A 13,424-nucleotide genomic window follows, 5' to 3' on the forward strand; every position below is an offset into this window, starting at 1 on the left:
CGCCAATAAAAATACAGGAACAAGAAGAAGAATTGTTCCAAGGAGGCCGCCATACTTTTGTCTGAGTTGCAGTTTTCACTTGATTAAATCCGTGGTTAACGACAGCTACTTTAACAAGGTAAAAGTTTGCTTAAATCGCTCAAATCGAATATTGGTCCGAAATTTCGCCAGATGTACACAAGGCATGTGATGAAGCGTCCCTGTAATACTGTAATGCAGTGGTAGAAAGCGTCTGTCTTTAGCACTGGTGAGCTAAAAAGTATGAGCTAGCCATATTTTAAGACAGTGTTAACATCCTTTTGAGCTATCTACATTAGGGCACTGCGAATGTTCAAACGCTTATGTGATGGCCAGTCATTCACGTAGTTAACGAATGCACAGCTTTTCAGACAAAGCACGTTAGTGATCTAAAGCCATTAACGTTACAATTCGCGATCTCTTTTCAATTCACTTTTTATTGTGTAGTGCCTACAGCGCAATGAAACACGTACGTTTTGCAAAATCATTGCGTATTTTTTTATTATTAAATGCACGCCTATATAACTAACAATGAGGTGTAGGCTACTGTTTCTATAAACAGTTGTTTTCTATGGCGTTTTCATATGGAGCAAACCGTATGAACGCTCAGAGACCTTCCTGTAGATCTTCTTCTTCAGGGGTCTTCCTGTACCCCAGAGATCAGGGGTTTCCTGTATGTTCATCGGACACCTTAAATGGATCATTAACTCAAAAAGGAAAATTTTGTCTTAAATAACTATCTACTTGTTCCAAACCTATATAACGTTTATTATTTTGTTCTGTTGAACAATACAATTTTTAGGAACTAACATTTCTGGGACATCATTGTCTAGGTCAAATATCTTCTTTTGTGTTAATCAGTACAAAAAAATATACAATTATTTTATCTACTATGGTAGTCAGAAATTACATTTGCTAACATTCGTCTAAATGTCTTTCTTTGTGCTCATTTGATCAAAGAAATGTAAACAATCATGACCGCATTTTCGTTTTTAGGTGAACTGTCCCTTTAAAATCACATCATAGAATTGACCAGTTTCTTGGGTTAAGTGTGTTAATAAATTATTGTATCCCAATGGCAGGTTTACAATGGCATCAGCAATGATCTCTGTGCACACCACGGCATCCCGCTTTGCTCTTCTGCAGTTGGACTCTGATTCAGAGTCTGACTCGGATGCAGGGAAGCCTAAAGCAAGTCGTGGGGCGGGGAAGCCCCTATCGGGGAAAACTCCTAGCGGGAAGAACAACCAAAACACTGAGAAGAAGAAAGAGAAGAGAAGACGAAAAAAGGAGCAGCAACAGAGCGAAGCCAATGAGGTAGTCAATGTTTAGTAGTGGAAACAAAGAACGATATAAACTTCTAAACACATAGGGCATTTACAGGCTTTAAAATGTGCTTTGTTGGTTATCATGCTGTCACACAAGTAAATAACAGTGATGTATGGGTTGTTTGGGACGGCCTACTGCCAACTATTTTGAAAGAGAATAGTAATTATTTAAGCATTTCTGCAATTTAATGAATGTTAAATAAGCAGTTATACCAGCCATAGAAAATGTATTATCATAAATAAGTCCATTGAAACGACCTGGCCTTGCTGTTAAGGATAAACTGGTGAAAAACATTCAGGAAATGTGAGCAATGGACATTTCCTATAAAATTCTGAACATAGTGAGGAACACTATTACAGAGCAAACTGTGGGGTAGTGTACCCTACAATCCAGTGCAAACTTCTGTTTAAAACATTTATATTGTGTACTATTTCACATCCTGTTCTTCATTAGAGGCATTATACAGTAGGCCTATATCATATGCAGTATACACTAATCAGTGCACTTGTGTTTAATTTAAAGTATAGTCAATAATTTAGTGTTGGAATTTAAAACATTAAAATAAATATGGTTTCATCTGCACTGTAGCTCAGAAAACTTGCCTTTAAGAAGATCCCTCAGCGGTCTACAGCACCCTCTTCCACAGTTACACTGCAAGATTTGGCCAATGACCTGCTGAACCCAGCAGCTGTCCGGCCCAACAACGCACCACAGGAGAACTGGCAGGATTGGAAACAGAGAGATGAGCAGGTAAAGCATTTTTCAGAAAACCCTTGTATTGGACCTTAATGTGTTCCCTTGTGCCATTCCTTCATGTTGTTTGGAAAACCTGTGTGTGTAACAGCTGACCAGCGACTTGTATGAGGCAGATCTGGAGAAGGCTTTGATGCTTAGTAAACTGGAAGAACTGGAACAACAGAAAAAGGTACAATGTTTGAATATACAAAAAATGTATATTCTGTCCTCAATTACTCATCCTCAAGTTGTTCCAAACCTTTATACATTTCTTTGTTCGGTTGAACACGAAGAAAGATATTTGGAAAAATGTTAGCAACTGACAGTTCACAGGCACCATTGACTCCCATGGTAAACAAAATTAAAATGGTAGGCCAAGGTGCCCCAGATCTGATTTCCTAAATTCCGCAAAATATCTTCTTTTGTATTCAACAGAAAAAACACTGCCTTGGTAGTGAATGGGAATGGATACCGAAACGCGGTATTAAACACGCCCCTTTGTAAAATTACGAAAGACCGGAGCATCCATAAGCTCCGCCCTTATCGGTTCTGCTTTCCGTCCTCAGGAAAAAAATAGTTATGTTATTGCTACTTTAACGTTATCTTGCACATTTGAACTCAAGAACAGTTTCTAATTTTCAATAACACCAAGAATTTAGTCTTTGGCGCATACATATCTGTTATTCCCAGTGAGCGAGGCGGCTCTTCATGTGTCTCTCGCGCAGTTTGTGTCTACAGTGCGCACACACGAACAGCCACACTGAAGAAAGACCCTCTCAATTTGCGAGGATGGCGGAGAGAATTAAACATTCCTAAGTGTGGTTACACTTCACCAAAGTTGATGCTTACAGTAATAATGCTCGTTGCCACAAGTACAACAAAATCTTAGCTTGAAAGGGTGGAAACTCAAGTATTCTGTCATAGCACCTGTCAAACTGCATCATGTACAGACAGATGGATGCACTGTTTTTGACTGTTTAGCTCAATCTAGTTCATCTCTTGATTCCCCATCTACATCAGGTACGTAATGCAAACAGACATTACTTGAACTCTGATATTCTTTATTATTAATAATAATAATAATAATAATAATATATGCTAATGCTATTCACCCTATTTAAAACAACTGTAAATTCGATCTAACTGGTATCCACAACATTAAATATAACGGTAATTCCACATGGGTGGAAAAAATTACACATTTAATCCCTTTTTCTATTAGTTCAAATTAGTAAAATATTTGTTATAATTAATAAAAACCATTTATTATTACACTGAGAACTGAAATAGTTCAGTGCACTATGCACAAAATAAACATGAACAAATACATAACTACTAGAGTAAAATTAGAATACCCCTATAAAGATTTAGAAATACCATACCCACTCCTCATTCTGCTGGTCCATCCCCAAGAAGACATATCTTTATATCAAAAAGTACCGATAAGAATACAGTGAAAGCACTGGTCAGATAAGCAGTAGCAATACTGTTAAAATCGTAACGATACCCATCCCTAGGAGTCAGTAATGCCCCAGACTTGTCAGTTGCTAACATTCTTCCAAATATCTTTCTTCGTGTTCAACCGAACAAAGACAATTTTAAAGGGTTTGGAACGACTTGTGGGTGAGCAATTCATGACAACTCAACTTAGAGGGAAAAATTCAGTGCTTTCTAAAACCTACTTTAGCTATTTAATTGGGCATGTAAAATAAAATTACTAAAAACAAATTGTTGGCCCTCTCTATACAACAATAACAAATATTTAGCTGTTTGTGGTTACTGTGATAATGATATACGTATAAATGATTCTTCTGAATCATATTTGGCATATTCTAGTTTTGATTGGCCGTTAACATTTTGACATGATCTCTCAAAAGGATGCTGAGAATACAGAGGCTGTATCACCAAAGACCAAGACAGGAAGCAAGAAAGACAGGAAGAAGAATCAACAAGGAAAGGAAAAAAAAGGCACCGTGTCTCTCAAAGACTTCCAACAGGAGGGAACCATGGGTGAGAGTGCTTCTTTATAAACATACTGGTCTATACTAACAGGTACTATTACCGTACTGCTGTATGAGACAGAGGCTCTTCTAACTCAGTGTCTCTGGTTGCAGATCAGCTGAATAAAAGGCCGGACAGAGAGGTCAGTGTCTGTTTCATAGGGAATGGTTGGTTGGGTCTGTTTTTATTTTTCATGCTAATTGAGAATGTTTTGAAGAGGTTGTGTGTCACTGTAGTTCTATAGATGTAAATATGAAGAGGTTGATTCCTTGGTTCCAAAATGAGATTTTCCAAAATCAAGTTTTCAACTCAACTCAACTTTATTTATATAGCGCTTTTAACAATTTTCATTGTTACAAAGCAGCTGTACATGAGACACATTGAATACAAGAGAAACAACTAAAGGCTTATACCTGTAAAAACAAGAAAAAGGTGAAAACAACAAAAGACAGACATACAAATGCTCCACACACACAATATGCATACATACTTACACACATTGACATAGACGCACACACGCAAACACACTCGCACACACGCACAGTGAAAGCACACAGAGAGAGAACCACAGGTCAAATTTTAAACGGACTATAAATTATTATATGCAATATTATTTATGTCTAAATTCTAAAGCAGCCCCCCGGCCAGGCAAATAGTGCAAACAGTGGCGTGGAACCAAAGATTCCAGTTCCCCTCTGGCAAAAGCTGCTGCCTCTGCACAAGCTCAACAGTGCTTGCACAACAAGGCTAAATAAAAAATAAATAAACTTACGTATAAGGCAAATTATAGATTTAAGATTATCATTAACAATCTAATAGCATTTGAAGTGTTGTAGAAAAATCGTGTCAAGTTGCCGCGTCCTTTATCCAGCTCTATCATCTCAGCTCTTGTTGGGTCATCGCTTCCCATTCTCAGCTCTCCCATTTTTCTTATTATGTTATCGTGGTTTTATTGTGTTAGTTAGCTGTATTTTTTTTATTAATATTATGGCTTGAATCAGAACAAACCAACTTCAGTTTGATTGATATTAATTGGAATGAACAATAACATTTTTAAACATTTTTAATCTGATATTGGAACCAAACTCTTCATATGTTCCTTGAGATAGTGGTCAGTTACATTGTTTGCCAGCCATTATACAGGAATATTTTAACAAAAATGCAGTGATCTCCAAATCAAGTATGGGTATTACCAGTTTTTACTGGTAAAAACACCAGGGTGGTGTTATTAATGGATAATAATGTACAGTCAGAAAGTTAAGCGGGACTTCAGTGATATTATCCTCCAGCATTTGATTCTATATTTATAAATGTAATGTTCCATACCAGTATAAACCTGTGGAGCTAGGTGAGCATAATCTATTTTTTATCATTTTTATGAGGAGTGCTACAAGAGTTTTTCAGTTTAATGACAGATTCAAAAGACATTTATTTTCTTTTGAGTTTTGCCAAATGGGCAGTTTATTGTACATGTTCTCTGTTACAGGAATCAAAGCCTGTGATCCCTGCACTTTGCGATGACAAGTTCTTTAACCGTTTGGAGGATGATGTGAGCAGGATCGTTCAGCGTGACAAACGCATAGAGCAGTACAGCAATAGTGCTGGTCATGAGGTCAACACTTCTTCAGAGCAAGAGCAGGTCAGGCTCTTCCAATATACTGAGTAATTCACAGTCTTTGACCTTGTGGCAATCTTAGAACTCCAAGAAGTCTTAACTTTCTCTTCCCATAAACCTTTCAGGATGTGAGAACTGAGCAGTTAAAATATGAACTGGAAAAGAAAGACCAAGAAATTGAGAAGCTGAAAAAGACAGTTTCACAATGGGAGGTAAGAGATAAGTAAACATGAATATTCAGTATTACTGTGTCAGACTTGTTTTGATGCTAAAGCAGTGAAGGATAGGTCCTGCAGAACACAACCAGTGTTTCTAAATTATTGGGCATTTCCAAACCAAAGTGAATGTAAACCCATTTCTGAATTATTGGGCATTTCCAATTGCCAACTTTAAGAACTGAGTGTGAAAGCATGTTTGTTGTTCATCTTTTTTACAATGGATGGTTTCAAAGTAACAACATAAACAAAAGTTACTGCGCATGCGCGGGTTCATGGGATGCAGTTAACTTCTGGTAAACATTCACAAACAAGAGTGTCTGTAGATTACATGGATTATTGTTCTCCGTCGCAACGATGGATTTCCGTCAATTGCAGCGAGTCTACGATGGACTTCCGTCAATAGCAGGGTTCCTGCATGTTCTTATTGTCTTTAATTCACTTTTCATAATGTTGTTAAGACGCGTACGATTACACCGTAGAAATTGGAACATTCAGCGTTTTGGCTGGCACTGAGCCAGAGACACACAATTCTGCGACACATCACAACTGTCCAGTGCTTTCAACCACATAATGTTTATTTTAGGCTACAGACAAATACAAGTGCCTTTAAGCACAAAATATGCAAAAAGAGTTTGTAAAATATACACAGTGATGTCTATAGAAGTGGCAATAACAATATCCTGAAATATAATTTGACGGATGTGTTTTATTCACATCAGATACTCCGTATCTGAAATGTAAGCAATTGTTAAGATCACTCTATTCTTCTACCAGTTCACTTGGCACTTACTTCTGTGTATTTTGAGAGAAGTGGATGAATTCACGTGATGTAAATCTGACAGATGTCAGACCGCGGCAGAAAGAAACATGACGGGGCCCGCTTAACGCGATCATTATAAAAGTGTTTAAATAACAAAACACATTCATATGCACATATTTGACAATCGAAATATCAGATATTTCATGACATAGTTAACGTTTGTGAAAATTGAGTTAAAAATTATGTAAAAGCAAAACGGCTATGCGGTGAGTAACATGGTAAGCAGTGATGTGTCACCATGGAAATTTTAAGTGATACCTTGGAAAAACTCACGCCAGGGGCTCATTTTAAACATTTTAAATTTATTTGTGAAAGTAAATGGGATTACATTTCTCAAATAGTGTAAGTAGCATCTTAATTTTAATTTGAACAGGCCTTCAATTAAGGAAAGACCGCATTCTGCTGAGGGGGATGTCATCAAAACCTAGAGTGGAGCTAAAGCACGTCCCTCTCTCCACTCTAAGCGTTCTGTAATCACGCCGCTCTGAGTCCACTCCTGGTGTTTCATTAGTGTTTTCTCATTGTAGTGCGTTAATCTTGGTTTTGGAGAAGTGCAGTCAGGCTGCGGCTGAGGTAGATGTATGTTTCATAGCCAAAAGGCAGGAAAAAATGAGTTGCACTCTAGAGTAGAGATGCGCAGATAAACTAAAATGTCACCCTCATCCGCTGCTTCAAATAAATTATCCACCCGCCACCCGCTAGCACGTATACATTTTTCTGATATAGATATCCACACCCAACCCAGACCCGATCGTCATTAAAATTACTCTTTACATTTTCTAGCACTGTCTTTGTCTGTAAATACTTAAATCTGATATTTCGATTTAGCACACACATGATGTACCATATTAGAGGGACCAGTCTTATGGCTTTCATATACATACAATATCTCAGTCGTTGCAAATAACATACCCAGTACTTGATTCATCCTTGTTAACCACTTCGCTAAAACGCTCCCACAAGGTACTTTTCTGTCCTACCTTTTGTTTTGTTTTTAATTCTCTATTTTTAAATTTCTCTCGAATCTGTTTTGCTTCCATTTCTGCTTTAAGAAACCGAACGTCCTCTACCACTGCCACTCATGCATTTCTTTTAAATTACTGCAAATTAGGGCCTGATGAAAAATGCATTTATAACACATTTTTATTATTTTTAGAGAAATGTTATTAATATTGTATATGATATCGTCCACCCGCAATTCATCTGAATGTATTTTTTTATTTCCCGACATAAAGATCATCCGCAGCGCCCGCAGATTTAACCGCCATCCGCGCATCACTACTCTAGAGACTTTTGCATAAATTCAATTTTACACGAGAAGCACTTGATTAAGAAGCACTCGATCCTGTTGATTAAGAGTTTCAGAAAACATTGTTTGGTTGGTTGATTGGTTGGATAAATAAAAACATGCACTGACAAGTAATGTATATGGTTGATTATTTGTCAAATATTTTTTAATAGATGAATTTTTTTTCACCTTAATCCATGAGATTATATTTGATAACAATAAAAAAACAACAAGAAGAAACGTTACTTTTGCTAAACTTGTCTGTCCAATATTTTATATATATATATATATACAGTTGAAAGAAAAAGTATGTGAACCCTTTGGGCTTACTTGGATTTCTTCATAAATTGGCCATAAATGTGTTCTGATCTTCATCTAAGTCACAACAATAGAGAAACACAGTATGTGAAAAAGTATGTGAACCTTTGGGTTTAATAACTGGTTAACCCTCCTTTGGCAGCAATAACCTCAAGCCTAGGGTTTCACATACTTTTTCCACCCTGCACTATGAATGTTTACATGTTGTGTTCAATAAAAACATGAAAACGTATAATGTTTGTGCGGTATTAGTTTAAGCAGACTGTGTTTCTCTATTGTTGTGACTTAGATGAAGATCAGAACACATTTTATGACCAATTTATGAAGAAATCCAAGTAAGCCCAAAGGGTTCACATACTTTTTCTTTCAACTGTATATATATATATATATACTCCGATACCAAGCTCAACCGCTAAATGTCAATGTACTATACGTTTTTGTTTAAATGCTACTAAACTTCAGGAAACATTCAACAAATTGTTTATTTAATAAAATGAATATACATCAAAACTAAACAGTTATAAACGGTTATAATATAAGACACTAGCCCAACACAAACGGTCTTTTGTTAAATAAATACCTCTGAGGACAGGGATATGTTTTGGTTATACCTACAATTATGATTTCTTTTGCAGGTAAGATATAAAGAAGTCAAGGCCAGAAATAATCAGCTGCTCAAAATGCTTCAACAGGGAGAGAGTAAGTGCCAAATATACTAATATAATTCAACAAGATATGGCAATCAGGATTTATTCTTGTTGTTTAACTTGCCTTTTTATTTTCAGTGAAGGACAAAGCTGAAATTTTATCTCAGGTAGAGGAACTTCTGAACATCAAAGAGGAATTGTCCTCGCAGGTGTGTGGATTTGTGGATTTGTTCAGTCAAAAAGAGATTCACATATCAGTGTACATGTAGTATACATGTAGCTGTGATATTCTTTAACAAAACATGTTTCTCTTTTCCAGGTGACATTACTGCACACAGCGCTAGAGCAAGAGAGGTCAAAGGTGAAGGGCTTACAGTCAGACCAGCCGAAACATCAGGTGATTACATGAACCCCTGCGGTGATATTAGCTAAATAGCAATGCAGATGTAATGGGAAACGCTTGATGTTTTTAAATTAGTCTGAGGGCCCATTCACCCTCATTGGCTTAGCAGACGTATGCAATTACAGTATTGAAATGACATGTACATTCAAGAAAACTAGATATAGGCAGGCATACTGGGCAACATTACACCCAAAACAAAGCAAGTTTAAGTGTTTTTTGTTTTTGTTTTTAGTCGAAGTGGAAAATACACCAAATAATTATTATTTTCATATTTATATAACTAAATATCTTATTTTTTTAAATGTACTAATGACCAGAAGCTACAAAGAAAGTATGTTTCCCAGACAGTAAACAAAACAACACAACCATTGAAACTGATCATTTAGTTTTATATCCACCTGACTTTAAATTTATCCTGAATGAGTCTCTGTTGTCATCAGTCCATGAACATCAACATCACACAGTCAAGGACAGGGGTCACATATGCCAGCCTTATTAACAAAATACACGCACGCACGCACACATTTTAATACTTGTTTAATAAACATAGGGTCATAACAATGACACAGCAGAAACATATTGTGCTATCTTTATGTTCACTGACAACTTGTGTGTGTGTGTGTGTGCGTGTGTGTGTGTGTGTGTGTGATTTTCGTTTTTTACAGGGCAATCGAAAAGGGAAAAAGGCATCAGAGGGGGATGTATGAACATTTCTTGAGAAAGACGGCTTGAATGTTCTTGCTCTTGCATATCTTTCCATATTTAAAACGTAGCATCACACATACATAAACTAACACCATGCTTCACACCTTTTTATTGTTGCTAGTCATGTTACATAGTGTATTCTGCCAGAATGATATTTTGTTTTTACGATAAAGTCTGATGTTTCAGTTCTTTGTAATGGATCCACATCTGAAGCTATTGAATGATTTCTGTGCACTATGAACAAAGTGGTGTAAAATCTTGTTCATTTCAATAAAAAAGCGAATCTACTTTTTCAAATAGTGTTTTATTTTGAGTCCACCACTTTAAGGGATAGTTACCCCAGAAATGAGCACAAAGACTGATATTTGTAAGAATGTTGAACTGACAGTTCTGGGACATCATTGACTACCATAGCAGGAAACATGTTTGTGTAATCGTTTCTCTTCTGTTGAACACAAAATAAGATATTTTGAGGAATTTAGGTTTTGTGATGCTTTGACTACCATTTTCTTTTTTTCGACTATGGCAGTCAATGGTGTCCCAGAACTGTCAGTTGATATCATTCTTCCAAATATCTCTGGATGTCATGACAAAATGTGCCTTTTTGAGTGAAGTGTCCCTTTAAAGACTTCTCATGTTTAGATTGACACTGAATGTACTTTAAGATAAACGGGCTAATGAATTGACATAAGGTTTTTTTTGTTTGCATTTAAGCTAGTTTACAAAATCTATTTAGTAAGTCTTTCATATGAGTGTTCCATATACTTATAATGGATAGAGCATCAACTCTTAATTTTTGAGACATTAGCAACTGCTAAAAATTCAAACAATTTTAATGGTTATATTTATTCTTAATACTCCCAAAAGCTGATTTCTGCAGGACAAGGAACATTTCAAGGAACTCTGGATGGTTAAGGTGTGTTTGGCTGGGGTTGGAGCTGAACTCTGTAGGACAGTAGTTGTCCAGGAGCAGTTATTGAAGACCACTTGCCTAGAGCAATGTTCATTCTCAGTTTTAGAGAAAACTGTACAATGTAAAGTTTAACTGTGAACGTAAGCATTTACCTGATGAAACACTGCAATGAATATAGGATTGAGGACAATTAAATTATTTATACTTAATTATTTGGTCATATTCATTCACACTTCTTTACTAGCAAATGAAAGATGCTATTTTTCATCACAGCGAGGCACAAAACCTCTACTTATTCGGTTCCTCTGTGGTGGAAACACTGCCAGCCTCCACCTGAACTGCAGCATCCTTCACAACTTTCGAAAAAAGCATTTATTTGACTCACCCATAACTGTCTGTCTTGTGTCTGAAAAAAATATCGTTGTTCATTCTCTCCTTTGCTTACTGCAGCTCTAATCCTCCTACTATGGCCTTGTAAACTCACGGTACTGTTTAGCGTGTTGACAAAATCTTTACATGCTCTCCTACTTGTAAGTCGCTTTGGATAAAAGCGTCTGCCGAATATATGTAATGTAAATTTATTTTTCAAACAATTTTTGTATATAAGATAGGATAATTGTTTATTGTCATAATAACGTAAAAACAATACACTGTTTAGAAATCCATGTATGATTTCAAAGTATAATCGCAATAACTGTAACTATTACGTTTAAGGGGGAAAAATCAAGTAAATTACATGCGGCAAAGTCCGTTGTTATGGCAACGCATCGTGTGTGGAATATTGTCAAGTGAAGCGCTGCTGATGTCGGTGATGTGACTGAACTGATCTAGGGAGGTGCGCGCGTTCATGAGGGGGAATCGGCCGTTCGTTCTCCCGGTCATGTAAGACGACATCTCTCCGTCTGGCGACACAAGCGACCCGTAACCGACACAACGACCTCTCAGGCACCGATTGCGCTATTGCTTTGATATGCGAAAGTGTGAACCATGAAAATGCTTCGTCTCCGGAGCCCGAGCATCTCCTCTTTCCCGCATGAGGTTCAGTGCATGGTGCGGCTGCTCGACGACTCCGAGATCGCGTGCAGCATCCAGGTACCGTACGCTTGTTTCCAATTATGCTCGCGCTCAGTGATGCCATGGTCTCCCTTATTTATTGTCTTTATTGCGATTATAAACATGTGGTAGGAGCATATTGTTTAATATAGGCCAGGTTAAATCGGTCTCTAGTTGTATACTGTATGTATATTCATGCTTGTTTATGTGGCAGACGCCTAGAAAGTGATGACGCTTTCGTCATGGTTTGCTCGTTACCGTCATTGTATTGAACGTTATAACAGTTACGCCCTTGAATTTCAGTGCAGGCTTATAATTCAACATGTATTTAATTCATAATGCATAGATTTATGGTTAATATGAATATTTGAACCGTTTGCTCATGTTTCAGTGTGTAATTGAATAGTGTTAGAGTTTTTTAAACATAAAGAGACTGATGAAGTGTGTCTTTTCTCATCTTTCTTTCCAAATTGAGAAAGGTAAGCTTGAGGATGTGCTAGACACTAAATATTTACCGCTTCTTTACGATTAGAACTGTTTGTCCAAGTGAAGTCTGAAAAGAAAAGTCTCATCGTTTAAGAGTACTTGACAACAAACCTTTTTTTATGTCTTGTAAACACTTAAGACTTTGCATTTATATAATGACTTCTCTTACCAAGCCATTAACATTGCCACGCCATATTTTTAGAACTGCAGAAAAAAGCCAGTGGCAGTATTTTACATATTGCCTGTTTCACAGGTGATGCCGAAAGATCCTGTGAATGAGTCAAATGTCAATCCAATGGAGCAAACCTTTGTGAGGGTTTGTTGGAAAAACTGTTTTGAGAAAAAACATCAATATAAACATATGTAGATACATTTCTTAAATCCATCCAAGGCAATCCTAATAAAGTAATTGTCGTTCACCTAAACGTACAAGTGTTTGATGATGATAAACTCAGTTCAGTCTGATAATAACTGATGAAAATTCTAGTTCTTTTCATTATTATTCATTATTAGTACATTTACCTTTATGCATTTGACAGACTACATTGCATTATACTATACATTTGCTTCTAAGTATGTGCATTCCCTGGGATCGAACCCAAAGCCACATCCATTTCCAGGCTTATGTTTTGAGAAAACCGCACACTCTGAGGATAGAAAAGCCAGTGAAGATAGAAAATTGCAGCTTGAGTGAATCAATGATGATGCCTTTGAGTTTTTCAGGTTGAGCAAGGGCGTTATGTGGTAAAGTTTCAATGTGAAGGTAAAACAAGTTTTTAACAAGTTTTGCCAGTGTTCTAAAAGTGCAATTGGTGACTTATGCTTTCCACTATCCCATATCTGGGAATGGGAAGTGATGTCTCTTTACCATTCCC

At 36.8% G+C, this 13,424-nt stretch overlaps 2 protein-coding genes across 2 annotated transcripts in view; both read left to right on the plus strand.

Moving 5' to 3' along the window:
• The first annotated feature begins 31 nt into the window (after window positions 1-31).
• On the plus strand, window positions 32-10,384 carry gkap1 (G kinase anchoring protein 1). The gene is made up of 12 exons (XM_056772238.1): window positions 32-118; window positions 1,101-1,335; window positions 1,936-2,097; window positions 2,192-2,272; window positions 3,960-4,092; window positions 4,197-4,225; window positions 5,570-5,722; window positions 5,824-5,910; window positions 8,978-9,041; window positions 9,128-9,198; window positions 9,309-9,386; window positions 10,058-10,384. Exons 2-12 carry the CDS (start codon window positions 1,108-1,110, stop codon window positions 10,097-10,099), a joined length of 1,128 nt encoding a protein of 375 aa, XP_056628216.1. The 5' UTR covers window positions 32-118; window positions 1,101-1,107; the 3' UTR covers window positions 10,100-10,384.
• A 1,451-nt stretch (window positions 10,385-11,835) lies between these two features.
• frmd3 (FERM domain containing 3) overlaps window positions 11,836-13,424 on the plus strand; it is a 53,965-nt gene continuing 52,376 nt past the window's right edge. Inside the window, exon 1 of the mRNA XM_056772845.1 lies at window positions 11,836-12,102. Coding sequence (XP_056628823.1) covers window positions 11,998-12,102 — 105 coding nt within the window. The 5' untranslated portion in view covers window positions 11,836-11,997. The remainder of the gene's footprint in view (window positions 12,103-13,424) is intronic.

This window comes from Triplophysa dalaica, chromosome 18 (genome assembly GCF_015846415.1).
Source record: "Triplophysa dalaica isolate WHDGS20190420 chromosome 18, ASM1584641v1, whole genome shotgun sequence".
In the NCBI taxonomy this organism is placed as follows: Eukaryota; Metazoa; Chordata; class Actinopteri; order Cypriniformes; family Nemacheilidae; genus Triplophysa; species Triplophysa dalaica.